This window comes from Aquarana catesbeiana, linkage group LG02 (assembly GCF_042186555.1).
Source record: "Aquarana catesbeiana isolate 2022-GZ linkage group LG02, ASM4218655v1, whole genome shotgun sequence".
Classification (NCBI taxonomy): domain Eukaryota; kingdom Metazoa; phylum Chordata; class Amphibia; order Anura; family Ranidae; genus Aquarana; species Aquarana catesbeiana.
Window position 1 is genome coordinate 686,886,634 of NC_133325.1, and position 26,983 is coordinate 686,913,616.

Below are 26,983 nucleotides of genomic sequence, written 5' to 3' on the forward strand. Positions count from 1 at the left end.
TAGCCTTGCCCCAGTGTCCAGTGCAGCCTTGCCCCCAGTGTCCAGTGCAGCCTTGCCCCCAGTGTCCAGTGCAGCCTTGCCCCCAGTGTCCAGTGCAGCCTTGCCCCCAGTGTCCAGTGCAGCCTTGCCCCCAGTGTCCAGTGCAGCCTTGCCCCCAGTGTCCAGTGCAGCCTTGCCCCCAGTGTCCAGTGCAGCCTTGCCCCCAGTGTCCAGTGCAGCCTTGCCCCCAGTGTCCATTACATGCTTGGACAGATCGCCGGCGATATACACAAAGCGTGTAGTTTTAAATATGGCGCCGCAGAGTTCGGAGGGACTGGGTGGAGCCGAGATACACATAGCCGAGTGTTCTCGGCTCTTCTCGTTGCCGCTCACAGTCACGCCCAGTCCCTACGATGGACATAACACAGGTCCAACGGCGGGACTGGGCGTGACTGAACGGCCCCCGAGAAGAGCCGAGAACACTCGGCTATGTGTATCTCGGCGGCGCTCGTTCAGCGCCGAGTCCCTCCGAACTATATTTAAAACTACACGCTATGCGAATGTCGGCAGCGATCGCTCCGATAGATCACAATTAGCGGGGATCGGCGTATAACACGCACCCACGATTTTTCCCTGCTGTTTGCGCTTCCTTTTTTTGAAGCACTCCTTCCCTGAAGAAAAAACAGCACATCCCCCAGATGAGGAGGTCTGCTGCCGACCGAAGAGAAAACTGCTGTTTTCTGGACACATTGTGGGCTCTCTGAGAAGCATGAGACGTAAGTGCTCTATACAGCGCCCAGTGATGACAAATTTCTTAGAAAAACTCCACTTACCTTTCCCGCCGCAGGGTTTTCTGTGGTAAACCAACAGACCCAATCTTCACCCTTCACGGTGGGTTCCGTTAAACCTTCAGGAGCTGGGGATCCTCGAGGAAACCCACAATCCTGGACCTGTAATAGCACCACCGCCAGTAAAACTTTATGGCCTTAATACCAAAAAGTACTGGATCCCGAGGTCCAGCTGTCTAAAAGAGAAGCGTTAACAGGCAAAACCTCGTTTCTTCGGACACGAGGCCCGAGTACCATTCAATTCGGCCAAAAAAGACACTTTGAATGGATCCGGCTGCATGGCTAGCCCCAGCAAGGATTGCTCCAGTGGAGCTCAGAAGCTCAGAACAGCACATCTTTACTCATGACCAACACCTTAGACACTGGCAAAAAAACTGAGGTACTCCCACCAGTGGGAGGGGTTATATAGGGAGTGCACTTTTTAATTTAGGGCGTGCCAGTGTCCATCACCTGAAGGTGGCCTATAACCCACATTGTAACTACTATGGCTCTGTGTCCCGTGATGAACGATAAGAAATTAACCTTTACAATCACTTTAACTCTTAAATCTGATAAGGGGCTCAAAGCCAAGTTTTCAGCAAACATGGAAAATGTCTTTGCCCTATAGACTTATTGAAACTTACCTGCTGTTCTTTTGCTTCTCTGACAGCCTCACACATTTTCCTTTCAGATTCTAGATCTCTGCGAAGCTGAGCAATGACCGCTGAAGAATGAATTTCAAGATCCTCCAGACACTGATCTGCCTACATATAGCAAAACAACAAATTACGTGGTTTCAAAGTAAATAGGTCAGTCTGTATATTCAGCAAATTCCTGTTTTGTTTTTTTTTTTCCTTTTTTTATTTATTCGGAAAGATTCACCAAAACAGCAAGAGACAGGCATTAATAAATGAAAAAAACAAACTTTCCAAGCACACACAAAATGGCATACAAGCATACACAAAATGGAATACAATCCATGTATACATACCATCCCATCAGTATAATCTGTCATAGGCGGTTGGAAAAGATATCATGTCTTTGGCAAAACTTTTCAATTTTTTTTTTTTTTTTTTTTTTTTTTATCAGGGGCAAATCCCCAGACACATGCAGGGGGAAATATAGGTACTGCAGGAAATTTGGAGTGGGGGGGGGGGGGGGGGATTACAATCTGAGGCAGAAGCATTAACCTCCTAGTTGCATTATTTATATTGGGATGAGCATTTAAAATTCTTTCCATTTCTTAGCCCGGTCTGCAGATTTATCTCCAAGAACCACAATAAGGTGCCCATGGTCTGAAAATCCCTCACTCTATCAAACCACTGCTAGAGTGTCGGAAAGGTAATTTTTTTCTCAGTTACCGGAGATGCACATCTTGCCAGCGTTTAGTATGTGAATTAGCAAGGACTTATATCTGAGAGGTGGGCGTGAGATGAAGGATGAGAGCAGGGTAATAAATGCCTGTTTTTTTTTTAACAGGGACATTTTCAACACTTTTCGAATGTCAAAGGCTGCCCCATACCCTCCACTTCTTTCTATTAACCAATAAGGCCACCTCTCATTGTGATATACAAATAGTAAGATACAGTAGACAGCCAGGAAGGACTTTCAAGGACCAAAGAAAGAAAGAGGGAAAAAAAAAACCCCATACACTTAAGCAAAGGCACTATTAAGTGCTTTTTAGTCTCATAAGTAGTTTATGAATGTTATGGAACGCCAACCCCTAGGAGAGGATATACCGCTTTTTTTGCAAGTTGGGCCTCCTCCATACGAGCTTTCATTTCCTCTTTTTCAAGTTCATTGTTTTCCATCTTCTTTCTCATCTTAGACAGAGATGTCATGTAATCCGCAAGTAGAGAATGAGTGCAGCTTACCTTAAATGAAATAAAAATAAAGAATTAAGAACTCCAAGCAATGCAAGATCACAAGTAAATGAATCAATTTAGGTGTATTTGGTGCTTTGCTGCTTTATTAATGTAAAGTGCCACTTCCCTTTAAAGGCGTATTAAAAAGGAGATTTATATTCACAGCATACAATTTAATTTTAGAACATCAATATTGTTAACGCTTAATACCACTTTTGTTGTCCCCTCTGGGTGATCCAAGTACATTGCAAGGATTTTAAAAACTTTGTCATTCTAAAAAAAATAGCCGTTTGCTTCTCTGTATCCATGGGCACAGTGAATCTAATGGCAGTGGTTTTATAATAATCAGCTGCTGCTCTTGCAGGGTTCCAATGAGGAAAGTGGCAGGGTCTGCATCCCTTTAGACGATTTCTCTTTGGGAGTATCTCACCAAAAATTACAATTTTATTGCAGGGGATGTCTAATACCGGACTTGTATATTAGTGCAGACTTCTGGGAAAATCAGTAAGCCAAATCACACAAGCAGGAAAGTACATTTCTGGGGGCATTTGGTATACCATCTGTGTACAAAACGCCTCCAACTTACCATATAGCAGTACTTTTTTTTTTTTTTATTTGTCTTTTGTTTCCAATGAAAGTGGAGTTACCCATTTAAGAACAGAGCTTCGTAGGTAGCTGCAGTCTGCATTTGTTTGAATGGGCCATAGTGTGCAGACTGCAGTGTCAACTTACATTGCTATGAGTGAATGAGGCTGACCGAACAGTAAAAAGGAACATGTGCTGCCTGTTTTGGGGAGCCTGTTAGTTACGAATAGACCTGAGGTTTAGTTAGCAGCTCTGACAGGCGCATGTTTTGTTGTAGGCTAAAGCATTGCTGTAAAAAGCCCCCTGGCATTCATGCCATGTTTGTTTACTGCCTTGCTAAATAATAGCACAGGACAAATCAGCTTGGACTAATCTTTTTCATGCATGGTTATATAGTAGGGAAGGTTGAATAAAAGACAATAGTCCATCTAGTTCAACCTGTGTAGGTGCACATGTGTCAGTATCTATAATTATTTCCCATATCCCTGTATGTTGTGTCCTTTAAGATGCACATCAAAGAGTCTCTTAAAAACATCCACACGCCCCGCAGCCACCACCAATTGTGGAAGAGAGTTCCACATCCTTATTGCCCCGACAGTGAAAAAACCCTGTTGTACACACGCTGCGCTTATCAAAATAAAAAATAAGAAATTTCCGTGTTATACGGAGCGTTATACATACAACCTGTTGGGACAGATTAGCACGCCGTGTTATACGGAACGTTATACATACAACCTGTTGGGACAGATTAGCACGCCACCCCATACCGGCCGCTGTTGCCCGTTCGTCTCTGCTGTTTTAGTGTGGCGCCCTTAAGCGCCTTGTTACTGTGAGTACCCATTGCGGGATTTGTTTATGATTTTAATAAATTTAGTACATACTGCACCATGAAGTCCTTTTTATTTTGATATATTGAGCTACAAACGGGACTGCTGAGAGGAACAGAGGCACCAGTGCAAATCTATCCAGGACCCTGCATATAACATCGAACCCAGAGAGGTTCTAAGGCGCATTCTGACCAAGCTTAATTGCAAGGTCGCACACCCTAAGGTGAGGGGCTATCACCTGGGGGGGGGGCACTTGTATGAGCGCACAGCACTTTAGTTTGTGTTCACCATAACACATGAATGGATTGTGGAATATCTGTGGACTGTTAATTTGATCATTGCACAGCAACACAGCGCTGAATTGCATAGAATCACATGGATGCAACACCAAATCGCATGGATGCGGTTTTTTGTATTTTTTTAACTTTTTATTGTTTGAACATTGCACTAACACCATATTGCATAGATGCAGCACTGAAATGCATGGATGCAACACTAAATCGGACTGTTAATTTAATCATTGCACAGCAACACAGCACTGAATTGAATAGAATCACATGGATGTAGCACCAAATCGCATGGATGCGTTTTTTGTATTTTTTAACTTTTTATTGTTCGAACATTGCACTAACACCATATTGCATAGATGCAGTACTGATATGCTTGGATGCAACACTAAATCGCATGGATGTTTGTGTTGAATTATCTATTAATGTTTGAAAATTGCACAAGCTTTGTGGAATATTTGCAATACACAGGCTTATTGGAGCACTTTTACCTATTTATTCATTCAGTGAAATTTATTGCACATTAACGTATAGTATTCATAGATTTTGGATATGTTAAGCACAATATCACTTTATTCATATTTTAGTGGAAATTTCTTTTTTATTTTGATAAGCGCAGCGTGTGTACAATTTGGTTTAACTATTTTGCATGGTTATGAGACATGCGTAACGTTAGCAGCTGATCATTTGCAAAGATATACTATTTTGGACACCAGATTTGGTCAATTACCTGGAGGCTCACAGGACTACAAATTAGCATTCTGAGTGAAAAAAACCCTGTGCAGTTTAACATTAAACAGCTTCTCCTCCAATCTCATAGTGTGGCCCCATGACCTCTTACACTCCTTGAGACTGAATCCTTTTTTCCTATGCTGGGATTGCCATTGAGGTATTTATAAAATCGCTATCCTTGCAAGCGTCATTTCTCCAGCGAGAATAGATTTAGTGTTTGCAGTCGCTCCTCATAGTCGAGGTACTCCAGTCCCCTTATTAGTTTTGTTGCCCCTCTTTGGGGTCTCTCCAGTTACAGCAAATGCCTTCTGAGGACTGGTGACCAGAATTGGACAGAATACTCCATTTGTGGTCTAACTAGAGTTTTATAAAGTGGTAGGATTATAGTTTTATCCCTGGAATATACCTTTTTTTTTTTTTTTTTTTATGCATGCCCATATTCTGCCAGCTTTGGTAGCTGCAGCTTGACATTACATGCTATTGCTCAATCTCATCTACCAGGACCCTCAGATCTCTCTCCATCCTTGATTTCCCCAGCGGTTCTCCCTGTAGTGAGTGGTTTACATTTAGGTTTTTTGCCCCCAAGTGCATTACTTAACATTTCTCCACATTAAACCTCATTTGCCATGCATTGGCCCACTCCATTATTTTTTTCAGGTCTTTCTGTAAAATTTCTATATCCTGATGTGAAGTTATTGCCCTGCTTATTTTTGAGTCGTCCACAAAAAACTGAGATTGAGCCATTTATCCCGTCCTCTATCAGTGGTCATCAACCCTGTCTTCAGGGCCCACTAACAGGCCAAGTTTGCAAGATAACTGAAATACATAACAGGTGATATAATTTGCATGCTCAGTGATTGCAGTATTCTAGTCTGCATCTCCCCAAGGTAATACATAAAATCTGGCATGTTAGTGGGCCCTGAGGACAGGGTTGATGACCACTGCTCTATATCATTTATGAATAAATTGAATAGAATTAGTCCCAAGACAGAACCTTCGGGTAGCACCGCTTACCACTCCAGACCAGTCTGAGTATACATTATTTACCACTACCCTTTGGATACGCCCCTGTAAAGTTTTACCTAAGAAAAACCTTATGGTCCATACCTGCGGACCTCAGCTTGTAGATTAAGTGCTTATGGGGGACTGTACTGAATGCCTTTAAAAATCCAGAGGCCGTCCCCTATCTAGATGGCAGCTCACATCCTCATAGAATGTTAACAGAATGACCTTTCGTAAACCCATGCTGATAACTATATTTTTTTCCCCCCCTCAGTAAATTTTTGAATATAGTCCCTTATCATCCACTCCAATAATTTACTTACCATTGATGTTAGGCTAACTGGCCTGTAGTTTCCAAAGATTTGTCTGTCCTTTTTTGAATACTAGCAATCAGCTGGTACAAATCCTGTCAGTATGCTGTCCACAAAAGATCAGGAACAATGGTCTGGCTATAACCTGAGTTCTCTGAGGATTCGTGAGGGTAAGCCATCTGGTCCTAGTGATTTATTTGTATTAAAGCGGAGTTTCGCTAAAAAAATTTTTTTTAGATGTCAGCAGCTGCAAATACTGCAGCTGCTGACTTTTAAAATAAGGACACTTACCTGTCCTGGGGTCCAGCGATGTCGGCACCCGAGGCCGAACTGTCCCTCGATCCTCGGGTGCTGCCGCCGCCATTCTCACTGAGGGAATCGGGAAGTGAAGCGTTGCGGCTTCACTGGCCAGTTCCCTACTGCGCATGCGCGAGTCGCGCTGCGCGTCTACACTGGTCCCTGTTGTGTTGTGGGAACTGTGTAATTCCCACAACACAACGGGGGTGGGCGGGGAGTCTGCGGCTAGCTATACCCGGAAGTGGGTGCAGATACCTGTATTATACAGGTATCTGCACCCCCCTCCCCCCTGAAAGGTGCCAATTGTGACACCGGAAGGGGGGAGGAATCCGATGAGCGGAAGTTCCACTTTAGGGTGGAACTCCGCTTTAAGTTTATCTAGTCTTTCCTTGACTACAGTTTCAGTTAGCCACGAGGGTATGCCCTGTGATGTGTCACTAACAGTATTGTCGCAGTCAATATACCCCTCATTTTCCGGTGTAAAAACTGAGGAAAAGAAGGCATTTAGTACAGTTGCCTTCTGTGTCATCCATAATCATCCTCGTCTTTTAAGGGAGCTATGTGCTCTGATTTTGCCTTTTTACTGTTCATGTACAGTATCTAAAAAATTTATTTGGATTCATTTTACTCTCCTCCACTATATGTATCTCAGTCTTTTTTGGCCACCCCGATTGCGTTCTTACACTTCTTAATGCATTCCTTGTAGTGTTGGAATGCTGACGGTGACCCAACCCCTTAATATTGTTTAAAATGCCATTTTTCTCTCTTTAATGAGGCTTTTTACATTACGGTTTAGCCACCCAGGTTTCACCTTCGCTCTTCTAGATTTACTGCCCACTGGAATGCACTGTGTGATACCTTTGTTTAATATGCTCCTAAAGCATTCACGTTTTTCTTCTGAGTTAAATGTATCTAGGATTTGGTCCCAATTCATGTAGTAATGAGCGCAGTTCAGAAAAATTGGCTCGTTTGAAATTTAGTGTTCTTATGCTTCCCTCATGCCTCCTTTTTCTATGTTTTACGTTAAATATGATCATCCTCTGATCGGTAGATCCCAAGTTGTCCCGTATTTCCACATCTGAGATCAGACTACGATCATTCGTAATCAATAGATGTAGCAGGGCATTCTTTCCAGATGGAGAATCCACCAATTGGGACATGAAGGTGTCCTGTAAGACATTCATGAAATGACGGGCTGTCCCCTCTGCCCAGTCAATCGGAATAACTGAAGTCCCCCATTATGATGACATTTACCTGCCTCGCTGCAATTTCTAGCTGTGATATTAAGGTCCGGCTCCTCCTCCTTCAGGTTGGGTGGTCTATAAAACATTTCCCCACTATTAATTTCCCACTTCTTCTCTTTGAAGTTATACCCATACTGATTGCACCCCCCATTCACAATGTCGCTCCTCTACCACACTTGCAACATTTTTTACATATAGACACATTCCTCCCCCTCTTCTACCTTCCCTGTCTTTCCGATACAAGGAATATCCCTGTATATATGCCAGCCAATCCAGTGAGCTGTCAAACCAAGTTTCAGTTATTCCCACAAAGTCCAAGTTCTCCTCATGTAATAGCAGCTCCAGTTCCTACATTTTGTTAGCTAGGCTCCTAGCATTTGTGCATACGCCTCTCCGAGTTGTATGGGTGCATATTAATTCCCCTTAGTTTTCCACGGGCTTGGTTTTTGAATTGTCCTTGCATTCACCCCAGGATTAGAAGTTACAGCTGTATTATCACTACTGACTCCACTATTACCCTCTGTCCTGGCATGGTTTACCACTGCCAATACCAGCTGAGCCTGTTCCCAGTTTTATAATTCTGTGTGTGTTTGGAATGATAGGGAACCATTATGAAGATCTGCAAACAACATAATTGATCCTATTTAATGCAATAAAGAGCTAAATGTTACAACAACATATTATAGAGCACTTCAGATTAGAAATGCATATTTTAAAAGCATTTGAGGTTATATAAAAAAAAAAAAAAAAAAAAAAAAGTCTTACTTTCTGGTTCAAGTCAACTCTGTCCTTCTGTACCGTCTCATACAGGTTCTCGGCAAAGGTGACCATTGAAACAGCTTCACTTTTGTATGATGTCTAGAATAAAAGTATAGTTTAATTAATTTTATTTACCAATAGAAGCCCCTCCCCCCACCTGTCATTCCATAAGTGTAATGTAATACATATAAAGTGGCAGTCAAAATGCTTTTATATATATTTCAGCTTATACAGTGCCTTAAAACTCATACCCCTTGAAATGTTCCACATTTTGTCATGTTACAAACAAAAGCGTAAAGTGATAAAATATAAATGGTTTTCAAAATTTTTTACAAATAAATATCTGAAAAGTATGGCGTGCATTTGTATTCAGCCCCCTTTACTCTGATACCCCTAACTAAATTCTAGTGGAACCAATTGCCTTCAGAAGTCACCTAATTAGTGAACAGAGTCCACCTGTGTGTAATTTAATCTCAGTATAAATACAGCTGTTCTGTGAAGCCCTCAGAGGTTGGTTAGAAAATCTTAGTGAACAAACCGCATCATAAAAGGGATAAAGTTGTGGAGAAGTTTAAAGCAGGGCTAGGTTATACAAAAATATCCCATGCTTTGAACATCTCACAGAGCACTGTTCAATCCAACATCCAAAAACTAAAAACATATGGCACAACTGCAAACCTACCAAGACATGGCGTCCACCTAAACTGACAGGCCGGGCAAGGAGAGCATTAATCACAGAAGCAGCCTGGAGACCCATGTTAACTCTGGAGGAGCTGCAGAGATCCACAGCTCAGGTGGGAGAATCTGTCCACAAGACAACTATTAGTCGTGTACTCCACAAATCTGGCCTTTACGGAAGAGTGGCAAGAAGAAAGCCATTGTTGAAAGAAAGCCATAAGTCCCATTTGCAGTTTGCGAGAAGCCATAAGGGGGAAACAGCAAACATGTGGAAGAAGGTGCTCTGGTCAGATGAGACCAAAATTGAACTTTTTGGCCTAAAAGCAAAATGCCATGGGTGGTTAAAAACTAACACTGCACATCACCCTGAACACACCATCCCCACCGTGAAACATGATGGTGGCAGCATCATGTTGTTGGGATGGTTTTCTTCAGCAGGAACAGGGAAGATGGTCAGAGTTGATGGGAAAAATGAATGGAGCCAAATACCGGGCAATCTTAGAAGAAAACCTGTTAGGCTCTGCAAAAGACTTGAGACTGGGGTTGAGGTTCACCTCCCAGCAGGACAATGACCCTAAACATACAGCCAGAGCTACAATGGAATGGGTTAGGGTTTAGATCAAAGCATATTTATGTGTTAGAATGGCCCAGTCAAAGTCCAGACCTAAATCCAATTAAGGCAGGCCATACATGGTCGAATTTCGAAGGGATTTTCGTTTCAAATCAGAAAGTTCGTTTTTTTTTTTGTGTGATCCGATGATGCCACCATTGATTTTCGAAATTCGGCCGACCAAGCCTTCAATTTCACCTCATGTTGCTACAGAAAAGAATTTTCGTGGCCGGGAATCTTCTTTTCTCTCCGTAAATTTTCTTTTCTTATTACATTTCTCGCACGATTCTCCCATCATTGATTAGAAAATAGTTCGTTTTTCTAAAAATTTCCAACATGTCCGATTCCTCAAATTTGATTGCCGCACGAAAATCGCCCATTGCTGCAGCCCCCTAATGGTGCGAAATTCGTACGAAAAGTCTTAGATACGATTTTCGAAAGAAAATTATTTCGAAATTCGAACCGTGTATGGCCGGCATAAGAATATGTGGCAAGACTTGAAAAAAATAGGATTTTTAAAACAGCTTACTTGTAAAATCCTTTTCTTGGAGTACATCATAGGACACAGAGCCTCAAGTAATTACTTGGTGGTGGGTTATGGGTCTACCTTCAGGTGTTGACACTGGTATAACCAATACAGGAAGTTGACTCCCCTATATAACCCCTCCAAGCAATATAAGCAATATACTCTCACCCCATAAAACAGAGGGGCGGGAGCTCTGTGTCCTATGATGTACTCCAAGAAAAGGATTTTACAGGTAAGCTGTTTTAAAAATCAGATTTTCTTTATCGTACATCATAGGACACAGAGCCTCAAGTAATTACTTCTTGGAATGTCCCATAGCAATGCTACTGGAGGGGAGGGAGACACAACCCGTAGGGCACCCCCAGACCTTGAGGAATCCTACTGCTGCCTGCAGCACACTGCGCCCAAATGCGATATCCTCATTCCACCTTACATCTACTTGATAAAATTTTGTAAATGTATGGACCAAAGACCAAGTCGCGGCCTTGCAGATCTGAGACATTGAGGCCTGGTGACGCATTGCCCAAGAAGCACCAACCGCTCTGGTAGAGTGTGCCTTAACTTGAAAAGGGGGAATCTTTCCCTTTAAATCATAAGTTTGAATTATAACTTGCCGAATCCACTTAGCCACAGTGGATTTTGACGCTGCCTGTCCTTTTTTAGGACCCTCTGGCAGAATAAATAAGACATCAGTCTTACGAATCTGAGCAGTTTTCTTTAAATAGATCTTCACTGCTCTAACCACATCAAGACAATGTAGTGACTTTTCTTCCTTGGAACATGGTTTTGGAAAAAACGATGGCAGGACAATATCTTCATTCAGATGAAAGCCTAAAACCACTTTTGGCAAAAAAGCCTGGACGAGGGCGTAACACCACTCTGTCCTCATGAATAATCAAATAGGGCTCTTTACAGGAAAGAGCAGCCAATTCTGAAGCTCTCCTTGCTGAGGATATAGCAACCAAAAATATCAGCTTTCTAGTCAGAAGGACTAAATGAATATGCTGTAATGGTTCAAATGGCGGTTTTCGTAACACCGACAAAACTAAATTCAAGTCCCAAGGGCTTAAGGGTGATTTAACTGGTGGATTAATTCGCATCACTCCTTGCATGAAACCCCATACTAAAGAATGCGTAGCAAGTGGTCTTTGAAATAAAATTGATAAGGCTGAGACTTGGCCCTTAATAGTACTCAGGGCCAACTTCATCTCTACGCCTACTTGTAGGAAGGCAAGAATTCCGCCTATAATATATCTTTGAGGGTGCCAACCTTTGGATTCACACCAGGAAACATAAGCTTTCCGGACTCTATAATATATAGCTCTAGAAGCTGGCTTCCTAGCATTAAAGTAGAAATAACTTCCCCGGAAAGCCCACGCTTCTTCAGAATGTGGGTATCAATAGCCAGGCCGTTAAGCCCTTATGCTAGCAGGTCTGGCCTTAGTGGGAGGAGCCATGGACCCTCCACTGCCATCTTTACTATCTCTGCATACCATGACCTTCTGGGCCATGCTGGTGCTACCAGTATTACCGACTTTCCTTCCAGTCTGATCCTGCAAAGAAGTCGAGGTAGCAACTGAATCGGGGGAAATGCATAGATCAGTGAAAACTGATCCCATGGGGTCACTAACGCATCTGTTCCGTATGCGAGTGGGTCCCATGTTCTGGACACAAAATTGACTAGCTTCATGTTGAACCTGGACGCTAGAAGGTCTACGTCCGGAGTCCCCTATCTTTGGCAAATTGCATGAAAAATCTCGGGATGAAGAGACCATTCCCCCGGGGACAATTGCTGGCGAATTAAGTAGTCCGCCTGCCAATTTTCTACTCCCAGAATGAAAACTGCCGATAGGCATGGGACATTCTTTTCTGCCCAAGTTATAATCTGGTTCACCTCTCTCTGAGCTGAGAGAATCTTGGTGCCCCCTTGATGATTGATATATGCCACAGCCGTGGCATTGTCTGATTGGATCCTGACAGGACAATTCTTTAACCTGGAAGTCCAGGTTCTCAGAGCCAGATATACTGCCCGAATCTCCAGGATGTTTATGGGCAAGGCTCTTTCGGTTCTTGACCACTGTCCCTGGAGAGTCGTCTTCTCTAGTACTGCTCCCCAGCCTGAAAGGCTGGCATCTGTCGTGACTACTTTCCAAACAATTGGTCTGAAGGACTTTCCCTTCAGCAGGTTCCGACTTAGTAACCACCGAGGCTTTGAGACACTCTTGAGGACAGCCTCATTGGTAAATCTAAAGCTTGAATCGTCTTGTTCTAAGCAGACAGGATACTGTTTTGAAACCGTCTCGAATGGAATTGGGCATAGGGGACTGCTTTGAATGAAGCTACCATCTTTCCTAATAACCTCATGCAAAGACGTATTGAGGGATTTCTCTTTGACCTGACCATCCGTACCAGCTCCTGTATGGAGCTGATCTTTGCGGGAGGCAAGAACACCCTTTTCTGGGCTGTGTCTATGATCAGGCCCAGATACTCAAGCCTTTTTAATGGCTTTAAGGAGGATTTCTTCAGACTGAGAATCCAATCCAGATTCTCCAGGTAACTGCTTGTAATGGCTACAACCTGCTTCAAGCGGGCCACCGACTGATCTACTAACAATAGATCGTCTAAGTAAGCCAAGACAGTTATGCCCTGTGCCCTTAACCTTGCTAGAAGTGGGGCTAGTACCTTTGTGAATACCCGAGGTGCTGTAGCTAGCCCGAAGGGCAAGGCTACAAACTGAAATTGCCTTTGTTCTACATCGAATCGCAGAAATTTCTGGTGAGGAGGGAATATAGGGACATGCAGATATGCATCTCTGATGTCTATGGATGCCAAAAGTTCTCCTCCTTGTAGGATGGAAACAACTGATCTGATCGACTCCATGAGAAAGGAGTGGATCTTCAGGAACTGATTTAGATTCCGTAGCTCTAAAATTGGTCTGATATCCCCATTTGGCTTTGGTACCGTAAACAGGTTTGAGTAGAACCCCAAACCCTGCTCTTGTTTGGGAATCTGTATGATTACCCCTTGAGCCAATAATCGGTCTAATGCTTGCAACAGTGATTGCTTTTTCCCTGGATCCCTTTTCGATCTCCGAAAACGAGATGGTGGAATCTCTCAAAACTCTAGCTTGTATCCTAGAGAGACTGTGGAGAAAGTCCATTTGTCCTGAATCTCCCTTTGCCAGACTTCTGAGTACCCCAGAAGTCTTCCCCCCACCTTGGTGAGGGGAGATGCCTCTTCATGATGAGGCCTTGGTATTCTGCTTTGCAGGCTTGCGGCCCCAGGTTTTCCTTTGTGCCTGGGTTTGACCCTGAGGTCTTCCTCTAGAGTCTGACGGTGGAGGCAGTCGCCCCTGCCTAGAGGCGGATGTACCTGGCACAGGGGAAAAGGTGCGCTTAAATGAAGGACGTCTATATCTTCTTTTAACTGGCAAAAGAGTACTCTTTCCGCTAGAGATTGTCTGGATATACTTATCCAAACTTTCGCCAAATAGTCATTCTCCCTTAAAAGGAAAACTGGTTAAAAGATTCTTGCAAAGGCGCTTCAGCTGACCAACCCTTTAACCAAAGGGTTCTTCGCACGTGAACTAGCACAAGCGTAAGGCGAGAAGCCTAATGAATAGAATCCTTCATAGCATCTATGGCAAAGCATAATGCTCTAGGTAGTTCTGCCAAAATTGGGGTTGACGAAGAATATAAATTCACCCTTTGACACAATGGGTTTATTTATCCACTTCTTTTCTTTAAATTGAAAGCTTTGTAACTTGGATTTGGAAACAGAAATGTTGTTTTTTGTCAGCTGGTTTTGGGTAAGATGACCTTAGTGTTTATGTTTACTTAGCTTTAACAGTTTTTGTCTCTTTACTCCAGCAATCAGCCTATTCCCTTGGGAGGGGGGAGTGCTTTCTTGGAGTGCTGACTCAGTTTAAAGTCTAAATAAAAAAAAAAAAAAAAAAGATATTTTGATGCGTCTCCGCCATGACAGGTGGTTCTACAAAGTATTGACTCAGGGGGCTGAATACAAATGCACGCCCCACTTTTCACATATTTGTAAAGAATTTTAAAAGCGGTTTATCATTTTCCTTCCATTTCACAATTATGTGCCACTTTGTGTTGGTCTATCACATAAAATCCGAATAAAATACATTTACGATTTTGGTTTCAAAACGACTAAATTTCAAGGAGGTATGAATACTGTTTCAAGGCACTGCAAAACCAACCATTCTGCTCATTTAATGAGGTGAGAGACTTGGTCACAGCAAAAAGTCATGCCACTTTTCTAGGCCTAGCTAACACTGAAGAGTATGAAAGCATAACATATAGAATAATCTAGAGATCAAAAGGTTACACTTTGGGCTATGTTAACCATAGTAGATATCTGCTAATATCTATGGAAGGGATCAGAGTTTGGGTCACTTAGGAACTGCATCAAGTTTGGCCCGGATGAAAATGCAAAACAGTAAGTACACAATGACAGGATATAAAAAAAAAAAAATATCCATTAAAATGCAGGGCTTTAAGTCTGAAAGCAACATGTTCCATGGTTACAAGTATAGGACACTAACAGGGGTTTATAGAGACTGGATCAGAATCTGTGCCATGGCTCTGGACGTGAAGAGTGACCTGCTGCTAACAGTACACCAAGGTCTGGCACCACAAGCAGAGCCCAGCGACCAAAGGTCACATTCAAGGTTAGCCATGCAATCTTCAGTTTGGTGGGGTGCGAATACATCCCCCAAAGCCTTTGCAAAGAATTAAGATCTAAATTTCTTTAATTGTCCCCCACTGCAATCTGGAGTTACAGGTTATTCTCAGTTTCACATCTTACAAGGTTTTACATTTGCTAAGAGATGGGGTTGGGGTGCAGAGGCTGCTTATTTAATAACATGTTACATCCTGCATATTAATGTAACATGTTATGAAAGCTGAACTTATCCTTTAACAGTGATTGTTGGAACCACTGGAATAATGAGATTTTTGGAAGGATGTTAGGAAATGGCTTACTATATAATTCATCAGGTTTCCTTTAGTGAACTACAGAACAATGAGAGATCTCATTCCCTTTAAATTTTACATGAACCAAGGGCTGCAATGAAAGCGGGAAATGGTACACTTGACTTGCTTAAACACATTGGTTTAAACCAATGCTTTAACTTTTTTGTAGAAAGAATCTTCAGGATAGTTATCATTGGTAGAACCTTTTGACAACAGAGGAGTCTTATTTGAAAGCTTTTCTTTAGAACTCTGGGGTAAACTAATGTAGGTGTGTATTCTTAAAGCGGGGTTCCACCCAAATTTTGAACAATATCTGTGTGTATTCTCTTCCTTGCCTAGATGCTGACATGCCGTTTAAAAAAATTTAAATCGCAGTAATTACCTTTTATTTTTCTATTCTTTGCACTTCCTGGTTCTCCTCCCGTGGGAGTAAGCGTGTTTCTAGCCTCTCCCAGACTCCGCACAGTCTCCTGGGAGCTAGTCTCAGGCTTCCCAGGATGCCACTGAGCATGTGCGGGAACGAGCGGTGAATGCTGGGAGCACAGCATTCACCGCATCCAGGAAATAAATGCTTGTGGGCTTCAAATGCACACAATGAAGCTGGAAACCGCCTGCAGTGAATAATATAAGTTATTCTTTCCGACGAAATCTGACACAGGCGGACATATTACACACAATATGTGAGTATGTAATGCTGAGAAGAAAAGTTTGTGAATGAACTCAAAAAAAAACAAAAAAAAAAAAACTGATAGGTGGACCCCCGCTTTAATTGAATCTTGGTGTACTTTGTGTATATCATCCAGATCTGTACAAAAATTCATGAATTTCAGTGTGCAGTTCTTCCAGGGCTGTAACTTTGCCTCTGTGCAGGAGCTTCCTGTAAGACCAGTCACCCCTTTCTATCCTTGTGCAGACTGGTCTTATAGCCACCCCCTCCTATAGTTTTCTACAGGCAGCCTGTAGTGGTGGGATCTGATGGGTCCCTGCCACAGCTCTGCTTAGTCTATGTGCAGGACAGTGATGAGGTCACCACAATTTAACAAGTTAATATCTGAGTTTGCAAAGGTATTTGGTGAATATAGATTGAATTTATATCTTTTGTGTTTGTTGAGGAATATACAGTATCTCACAAAAGTGAGTACACCCCTCACATTTTTTGTAAATATTTTATTACATCTTTTCATGTGACAACACTGAAGAAATGACACTTTGCTACAATGTAAAGTAGTGAGTGTACAGCTCGTATAACAGTGTAAATTTGCTGGCCCCTCAAAATAATTCAACACACAGCGATTAATGTTTAAACTGCTGGCAACAAAGTGAGTACACCCTTAAGTGAAAATTTCCAAATAGGGCCCAATTAGCCATTTTCCCTCCCGTGTCATGTGACTCAGTGTTACAAGGTCTCAGGTGTGAATGGGAGGCAGGTGTGTTCAATTTGGCGTTATCGCGCTCACTCTCTCATACTGGTCACTGGAAGTTCAAAAGAACTCTGAGGATCTGAAAATAAAGAATTGTTGCTCTACATAAAGATGGCCTAGGCTATAAGAAGATTGCCAAGACCCTGAAACTGAGCTGCTGCACGGTGGCAAAGACCATACAGTGGTTTAACAGGACAGGTTCTACTCAGAACAGGCCTCGCCATGGTTGACCAAAGAGGTTGGGTGCACGTGCTCAGCCTCTTATCGAGGCTGTCTTTGGGAAATAGATGTATGAGTGCTGCCAGCATTGCTGCAGAGGTTGAAGGGGTGGGGGTCAGTCCATCGGTGCTCAGACCATACGCCGCACACTGCATCAAGTTGGTCTGCATGGCTGTTGTCCCAGAAGGAAGCCTCTTCTAAAGATAATGTCCAAGAAAGCCCGCAAAACAGTTTGCTGAAGACAAGCAGACTAAGGACATGGATTACTGGAACCATGTCCTGTGGTCTGATGAGACCAAGATAAACTTATTTGGTTTAGATGGTGTCAAGCGTGTGTGGCGGCAACCATATGAGGAGTACAAAGTCAAGTGTGTCTTGCCTACAGTCAAGCATGGTGGTGGGAGTGTCATGGTCTGGGGCTGCACGAGTGCTGCTGGCACTGGGGAGCTACAGTTCATTGAGGGAACCATGAATGCCAACATGTACTGCGACATACTAAAGCGGAGCATGATCCCCTCCCTTCGGAGACTGCACTGCAGGGCAGTATTCCAACATAACAATCTCACACACACCTCCAAGACGACCACTGCCTTTTTAAAGAAGCTTTGGTGATGGACTGGCCAAGCATGTCTCCAGACCTAAACCCTATTGGGCATCCTCAAAATGGAAGGTGGAGGAGCGCAAGGTCTCCAACATCCACCAGCTCCGTGATGTTGTCATGGAGGAGTGGAAGAGGACTCCAGTGGAAACCTGTGAAGCTCTGATGAACTCCATGCTCAAGAGGGTTAAAGCAGTGCTGGAAAATAATGGTGGCCACACAAAATATTTGCACTTTGGGCCCAATATGGACTTTCACTTAGAGGTGTACTCACTTTTGTTGCCAGAGGCTTAGACGGTAATGGCTATGTGTTCAATTATTTTGAGGGGACAGCAAGTTTACACTGTTATACAAGCGGTGCACTCACTACTTTACATTGTAGCAAAGTGTCATTTCTTCAGTGTTGTCACATGAAAAGATATAATAAAATATTTACAAAAATTTGAGGGGTGTACTCACTTTTGTGAGATACTGTATTTGAATGAAAGTTTTTGTGGCTGGAATTAAGCTTTAATTCTCTACATAGCCCTATGTATGTGAAGACTCCGTGATTTTCTTTTGCTGAACGGAGCAGTGGTTACAACAAGAATTATATGCTGGAAAGAATTACATTTTAGTGAACCTGTTTCGTTGCACCATGTAAGCAAGCAGCATTACATTTGCATAAATGTGTGCTTACCAAGGCTTCAGTGGCTTCTTGGAGAACTTCTTGTAAGCGCTTCTCATCCTCATGGCAGCGTTGCAATGACTGCTGTCTACTCAGTGTTTGAAAATATAAATTGCGGTAATAACGTTCATCCTAATAGAAAAAAAAAAAAAAAACATTTCGCAATGTTTCCCCAAATTGAAGTACAGACCTAGCCAACACTTTTTTGCCATCTGCATCCTATTCAGTCAGAACTTTGCCTTGTTCGTTTTTATTCCTTACCATAGGAACGTCGCACATTCAATTCTTCACTGAGGGGGTGGGCAACAAAAAACTGGGACAACCAGGCAAACATACCAACCACCCACACAAAACTCCCTCCCCAGAGAGAACAGGGAAGCTTAAACATCGGCCACCAAAAAAAACTTGCAGCCTTAAAGCATTGCAAGCTGCGAAAACAGCAGCAGTAAAAGCGTGCATGGACGACCAGGTAGCCGCCTTGCAATACATAAAAGAACCGCGCTAAATATAAGCAATCAATGAATCCTCAATTATTTCGAATGCTGTAAAGTGATCAATATAAGATAAATAAAATATCGACACAATATATATGTGAAAAATAAATCAGAGAAATGTGCTATAAAACTGGATGCAAATAATTATAAAAAGTGACAAAAAAAAGGTAAAGTCCGTGACAGTAAAAGTGACTTCTGATATCAACAGTCCTTATTGCAATATGTTCCACCAATAGTGATTGGAAACTTTAGTGAATAAAACATCTTGTGAGAAGAATCCACCACCTATGTAGATATATGTTTACCAGAGGTAAGCTGTAATGAAGCTTATGCCAGAAATCCACTCAGTGGGGACACCACCATCCGTCTCAGCATAGAGGGAGGATCACCCGGGACTCACCGACAACAAGGCCCAATAACTCAGCAATGGGAACCCAGGGGAATAAAAAACACATCCTCCATAGTGTGAATCCGCTTGAATAATTTATTGAAAACAGTAAAAATAGCGCACTTACCAAAAAGAACGAATAAAACAGCATGTAATATAAATCAGCCGGCCGGCCTGCATGCACCCGTTCGCAATGGGATAGAAACGATGACGTCAGCGCGTCTGCCTTCCGACGTACGTTTCGTCCTATTGGACGTTGTCATAGGAACGTTGACAACGTTGCAAACCTGAGACAGACACATGCTATCCGAAAGCCCAAGAAGCACCACTCTAGAGGAGTGAGTAGTGACCAGAAAGGGCAGAGCCCAATGCTTAAAAAGTTAAAAACCTGAACAATCATTTGGCAAATCCCTCAAGAAATAATGGCAAAGGATGCCACTAGGCCATTTTAGGGGTCATCGGATCACAAAAAAGGCATCAGGTCATAAAGGCATCGGGTCTCCAGAAAGAAAACCATAGCAGATAGGAATACACGAACTGCCCATATCACAGGAGTGCATCAGACCCTCTTCATGGAACAAAGGTCGACGACACAGGGAAGGCAGGTCAATGTCTTCAGCCTGGTGGAAATCCAACACGATCTTTAGAAGGGAGGAGGGACACAGACAGAGAACCCCTGATCCCTGTGTAAGACCAAAGCGGAAAAATCCACAGGATAAGGCCGCCAGTTTCAACACCCACTGTGTGAAAATGAAGGTGACCAAAAGGCAACTTGCTGACATAGCATAAGTAGGGGAATATCCCAAATACTCTCAAAGGAGGCTTCTGGAGTACCGAAAAAACCACGGTCAGATCCCGTGGCACAACGGGGGAACACACAGAAGGTGCTATATGGCGAACCCCTTTGGTGAAGATACATATCAAAAGACAGCGTGGCCAAGGGTCAGAGAAAAAAGATCGCCAGGGTGGAAACCTGGACCTTATTGGCACTCCAGCAGCCTTTGTTCAATGCCCCATAGGAAAAAGGCCAAAACCCAAGCCACCAAGAAGGAATGTGGATATACAGCCAGAGCCTCACACCAGATGATGTAAGCCTTACAGGTGCGATGATATATCTCCCAAGAGGTAGACCCTCACGCCTTCAATATGATCGGGAACACCAAACCCGACAACCCCCCTCCCTCTCCCTGATCCAGCGTCTGACAACTAAGGCAAAACTCCTGCCAGTGCCTGGAATGTACATGGTAGAGAGGGCCAGTAGATGAAGGTCTGCCCACTAAAGGATGTGTGAGGCCTCCAGCGCTGCTGTTGCATTCCTCGTACTGTCCTTCAGTTTAATATAGGCCACCACAGTGATGTTGTCAGATTGGTTCCAGACTGGACACCCTCAGAGAGGATCCTTTTATTGATTCAGATCCAGCCGTATCGCACACAGCACCAGGACATAGGTGGGAAGCCGAGCCACCTTTGGCTCCAAATTAACCCCTCCCCAGCTGGATAGAGCGGTGTTCACTGTGACTACCATCCAGTGGAGGGGGAAGAAAGGACCTCTCAATCTGTAGGAAGGAATACTGAAGCCACCAAAAAAGGAGAGAGGCCCTAGCCAACAGACTCAGACAACTCTGGTTGACTTGGGAGGCGGAAGAGTGGTCCCATTGGCTAGAAATTCTCTGCGGAACTGTTGCATGAAACTGCATATAAACCATAGGACCCACGACCTGCATGCAAGACCACAGTGAAAACGGTCTGCCAGACAGGAGCAGCAGGACCGCCGTCCGAGCGTTTGGAGCTTGCCTGATTGGGAGAAACACTTAAGCCCATGCTGAGTGAAGGATCAGACACAGATACTCTCGACTTGCAGTCAAGGCAGGCCTTGAATTTCAGGACCTATTAACATTTCTACAGAGTGCATTGTGATCATAAGGTAGTACATCAGCACAAAATAAGTCTCCACTAGCAGGGGAGGGTTGTCCAGGTAGCCATTCCAGCGATCCCCTGGTGTCTCAGCAACGCTGGAACTGAGGCCAGCACGTTGGTAAAAGGCTGAGGAGCAGTGGCCAAGCCAAAGGAATGCAACACAAATGAAAATGAGTCCCCAATGAGCAAAATGTAGCCTTGATACCTAGCACATATGGGGACGTGCAGGTATGTATGTGACCTTGATGTTCATGGAGGCTAGAAACTCACCCTGAGGAGGGGAGGTCACCAAAGAATGTAATCGATTCCATCCTGAACTTCTGCATCCTCAAAAGGCATTCAGGGCTTGGAAGCCCATTATTGGGTGAACCCGGCACACTATTGGAACTGTAAACAGGTTGGAGTAAAGGTCCCCAAAACGGCTCTGGAAAAGTTACTGGAGTAGCAAATCCTGTCCCACCATGCAAGTACCCCCGCAGGTGAGACAGGGGAAGCAAAGACTGGACAGAAATAATTTCTCTGAAGGAGAAGAGAATTCTGTTTTGGAGGCGAACACAGTCAGTTTGCAGATCCAGTTGTCGAGGGATTAGAGGTCCAAGGGCCTGTGAACCAGTAAAGATGACCCCCAACCCTGGAAATGGCTGGGTACACCTTCCCACTGAGGAGGTCTTGTCCGCAGGCTTCAGGGTTATGCAAGGCCAGGGACACCAGGCATCCTAGTGGGCACCTTGAAGAGACTGGAGCCCTTGTACAAGCAGTCAGTAAAATAAAAAAAAACAAAAAACCAAAAAAAAAAAAAACACCACCACTATCAATTACAGAGAATGGATTGTGCTTACGACATGGTCACATAATTTTTTTGTGGATGTAGGAAGAAAATTCTCTTGCCACCAGCAAGGTTCTTGATGTCATCCAAAGCAGAAACCAGAGAGAAGATAACCCAGGAAGGGTAAGTCACCCTGGACCGCTTAAGATGGCTGGTCAGCGGACCAACACTAGCCAAAAAGGACTTCCCGAAGCACTTACACCAAGATGGATAAGCTTGGAGTGTAGCGGGGAGAAGAAGAAAGAAGAAGAATCTTCCAACACTAGTTCTGGTGACCTGGGGGTCTCCAAGAAAGTCCCTTAATTTGTAGGAAGGGAAACAAGATATACCTGTGCTCAGATCCCAATAGCTTGGGCCAGACCTAAACCTTGTAGCTCTCCCCCATTTTGTATCTGTTTGCCCCATGTTGGCATTATGTTCACAGTAGCATTTGCAGTGGCAGAGCAGAGTAGGACTAGCTAAAGAGGGATTACTTTGATGCAGTTGGCCAGCTTAAACATTTATTGGAATATGTGTGAACTAAATATCCCTATTTTTTATTGGAAAGTTTGCTAGAAAAGGGTATAACAGCATGCAGAGGGTTCATCTAGTATTTTTAGTCTGAAAGGAAGGGGTCTCCTCCACCAGTATCATGGTTGCTTTATGCAACCCAGCAGTGGGGAGACCCACTTCGGCCAGATCCATATTTTCAGAAGGGCTACCGCAAAAAGAAAAAACATACCTAAAAATGTTTCGGAATCAGGAAAGGATGCTTTGGACATTCTCAGCCACATAACAAAAATTATCCTCATTTTGTAACGCACTCCACACCGAGGCAAACAGTGCAGCCACTAGTGCCAGTTTGTGAGCAGCAAGTAGGCAAAAAGACTCACTGGGACTCATTGTGGAGCCAGATCAGCAAAGCTCCGAGCGTGACGCCTCAGAGTATGTCCGTTTCCCACACACACACACACACACACACACACACACACACACACACGTGGCCACTGGACCGGGGGTGGGGGAACTCCAGCCAACCTCCGGTGCCCAAGGACTGGCTCACCCCACATACCTGAGTGGACCAGCCCACCGCATAAAGCGCAGCACAGGAGATGGGAGAGAAAGGATGTATGCCCTAAAGCAAAATGGCGGCCGCTGCCGCCCTGAACAAGGTCCACCCCTATAGCACCTCTCACCCAGAGGAGGGTGGCGGACTTAACAGCAGTGGTGGCACACAGAGGGCGACTCCCCATATGTAAAATGGCGAGTGTCGTTGTCCAGTCCAGGAGGCCACAAAGTCACGGCCTAAAGTTGGGGGTAGCCCCACCACGTGGTGCACTCTCCTGCGGAAGGGCCCAACACAAAGTCCCCAGAAAAGGGGGGGAGCCAGGAGCATCCCCGCCCCCAATCATGAGTAACCTGGTTTTCTTGATGCTGCTTCTGTTCCCCACCGGCTCCAGACCGAGAACTGAGCGATTATAGAGTGCTGATCGCTCAACTCTCAGTCTTCAGGTGCAGAGAGCTAGTGACCGTCAGTCACTGGCTCTCTGCTCTGACCCTTCCAGGTTTGCGGGCTGCAGCTGTTTGAATGGCCGAGCCACAATGACATCACTCCCATGCATGCGGGTGGGAGTCTTGTCCATGGTACACAGCTCTGAAGCAATGGCATGGGTGTGCTGTTCCTTCAGAGCACTTGCGCCGGTGAAGTTACTGGCTTCTGCTCGCAAGATATTAATTTTACCTAGAGGTAAGCTTTATTAAAAGCTTACCTGTAGGTGAAAACAACAAGAGTTTATCATCACTTTAAGGGTGCCACTTCAGGCTCTAGTAGGTCTTTATATGCCGACAATCGTTGGGAGTACAGGCAGAAAAAGAGCTCATCTCAGCTCCATAGAAGTCAACGGGGAAGGAGAAGAACTCCCAGGATCCGCACATCACACAAAACCCTCAGTTAAAGAGTGGAAGCAGCCTCAGCCTAGACACTTCATCTAGGCCACAACCCTGACATGTTTGTCATGGCCCACGGGGCTTAGTCATGGGAGTCTTCACATGAGGAGTTTGTGGATGTCTGGTGTAAACTGCTCCTTACTGGCTTGCCTTAGAGCAGGAACCATCGGCTCCTGCTGCTGTCCATCAAATCCTGTGAGGAGGGAGCGAGAGGGTGGTGCCGAGCCATGTTGTCCATCTATCGACACACACACAGTCTGGAGTAGTAGAGTGCCTGCACCAGTGTGCCCATAGCACACGGCTTGCTATGGGGGCACTCGAATAGGAGCAGACAGAGCCGACAGTGGACCCCAGAAGAAGAGGCAGCTCTGTGCAATACCATTGTACAGAGGAGGCAAGCATAACGTTTATCATTTTAAGAAAGGAAAAAAAAAAAATAACACATGCCTTTACAACTACTTTAATGCTGTTAAGACAGACCCTGTTCAAATCTAGTGTACAAATGATAGCGGCAATCTGACAGCGCAGGACAGATCGGCAAAACACTCAGCCCCCTATTGCCATAAGAAATAAAAAATGTACCAATCCAGTTCGCAGTATTACTGGGAGGATTTTTCATTGATGGAATTTCCAGTAAAGAACTTGGAAAGGTAAGCTGCAGTTTTTAAAACATTTCCTAAAGTTAAGCTATGTGAATCAGAACATAAAAAAGAATATAAAGTAGATGTTTTGTTTTGCATCCAAATTAAAATCACACACACACACACACACACACACACACACACACTTTAAAAAGTAAAAAAAAATGTGTAGTCTAAGAACTTACTTCACTGTCATACATTACACATGTCTGCGTGGAGGCCTCTCTCTGTTCAGATGGTTTAGATGTGACAGTTCGTTGTTGCCAGTCTTGGAGTTGACGAGAAAGCACTTCAACAACAATTAAAGTTCCTTCTAGGCGATGTATTAGTTCTTCCCGAGATGCTTGGCAAAAGGTCTCCTTAGAAAAACTAAAGACAAACCACTATGAAAAACAATGCAGACAAAAGGGGTTGATGTTCTAAAACTAAAGAGCTGCAAAATCTGGTGCAGATCTGCATAGAAACCAATCGGCTTCCAGGTTATATTGTCAAAGCCTAATTGAACAAGCTGAAGTTAGAAGCTGATTGGCTACCATACACAGCTGCACCAGATTTTGCACTCTTCACACTGATCTGACATGCGCTCCGACTTCGAGAGCACAAGTTGCATGACATGTCAAAAGCAATGGTTCCCTATGAGAGCGATCTTAACTGGTCCAACTTGTGTCGGTCCGACATTGGAAAAGGTTTGTGCCTTACTTTGGTCAGACTTCTGTCTGAATTCAACCCATAGAATTGAATGGAAGTCGCATCAAAGTCTGATCAGCATCTTAACTGATCAGATTTGTAACATGCAACTTGTGCTCAGGATGTTAATGCAAATTGTACTGGTAAAAAAACAAAAAACGCGTGGGGTCCCCCACAAATCCAAGGGGGGGGGGGGGGGTTGGGGGAGAGACCCTACGCATTCTTTTCCAAAACATTTTGCAACCTGGGAGGAACTAAAGCCTAGTGACAGAAATCCCAGGACACACTCACCACTGTAGTGGAATGAACTTCACACCAAAATTTAAATTCCCCCCCCCCCCCCCCCCCCCTTTAAACCCTACGTAGGCCCCCCCCCCCCGAAAATCCATACCAGATCCTTAACCAAGCATGCAGCCCAGCAAGCCTGGAAAGGGCTTGGGGACGAGCGAGCACCCCCCCCCCCGAATCATAACAGGCCTTTAAGGGGGGACCCCAGATCCAGCCCCCCCCATGTGAATAAGCATGGAGTACATTGACATCACAATGGGACGGGGGTCTTCGAGTTACGTCACCGCATGGCCACACCCCATAGCTATATAATTAACTGTCAGACACAGAAGCTGCCAGAGGGGCGGCAGCATTTGGCGGGGAGGAGAGTTTTTTTTTTTTTTTTTTTTTTTAACGCGGCAGACGAGGAAGACATTGGATCTACATCGGGGGACAATCTTAATTTTTAATAAAGGACTTGTTAAAAAACAATCTCATGGTTTTTATTACACTACACTTTTATTTTGGGTGGATGGGTAGGGGTCGGCCAAGTCTGGGGGACCCCTTTCCTAAAGGGGCTTACAGATTCCGATAAGCCCCCTGCCTGCAGACTTCCACGACCCAGGGTTGTGGGGAAGAGACCCTTGTCACCATCAACATGGGGGCAAGGTGCTTTGGGGTGGGGGCATGTGGCCTGAAATGGTTTGGGGAGGGGGGGGTTGGGGGCGTTCACTCGTCCCCCCCTTTTGACATGCCAGGCTGCATGCTCAGTTAAGTGTTTGGTATTTCCTTTGGGGGGGGGGGGGGGGGGGGGGGGGGGACACGCCTTTTTTTTTTTAATTGGGCATGAGGTTTCATCCATACCAGAACCAAAGGAATTGTTTTGATTGGTCAAAGGAAAGTCGCACTCATCTCAGAGTCAGATAAAAAAAAAAAAAAAAAAAAAAATCGGATCCAGTTCATTATCCCTTCATGAAAGCCTAAGCCTAGTTCTGTCATTTGTTGCTTACAAGTTAAAAACCGTATCTTTTGCTAGAAAATTACTTACAACACACACAACTATATATTTTTTTTAGCAGAGACCCTAGTGAATAAGGAGGTGATCATTGCAATATTTTATGTCTCACGGGATTTGCGCAGCGGTCTTTCAAGCGCAATTTTTTGGGAAAAAGGACATTTTCATTAAAAAAAACACAACAACCACCACACACTAAACAGTAAAGTTAGCCCAATTATTTTGTATAATGTGAAAGATGATGTTACACTGAGTAAATAGATAACCAACATGTTATGCTTTGAAATTGCGCACACTCGTGGAATGGCGACAAACTATGGTACCTAATCTCCATAGGCGACGCTTTCAAAAAAAATTAAACGGTTACCAGGTTAGAGTTCCAGAGGAGGTCTTT

The 26,983-nt window shown here is 44.0% G+C and overlaps 1 protein-coding gene across 2 annotated transcripts in view; it reads right to left on the reverse strand.

The window, feature by feature from the left end:
- Positions 1-26,983, reverse strand: part of SPAG5 (sperm associated antigen 5) — a 184,872-nt gene that overhangs the window by 110,003 nt on the left and 47,886 nt on the right. For both annotated transcript variants that reach the window (XM_073616771.1, XM_073616770.1), the window contains exons 5-9: positions 24,806-24,989; positions 18,441-18,560; positions 8,722-8,814; positions 2,546-2,680; positions 1,451-1,570 (exon numbers count right to left, since the gene is read on the reverse strand). In XM_073616771.1, the coding sequence (XP_073472872.1) occupies positions 1,451-1,570; positions 2,546-2,680; positions 8,722-8,814; positions 18,441-18,560; positions 24,806-24,989 (652 nt within the window). The remainder of the gene's footprint in view (positions 1-1,450; positions 1,571-2,545; positions 2,681-8,721; positions 8,815-18,440; positions 18,561-24,805; positions 24,990-26,983) is intronic.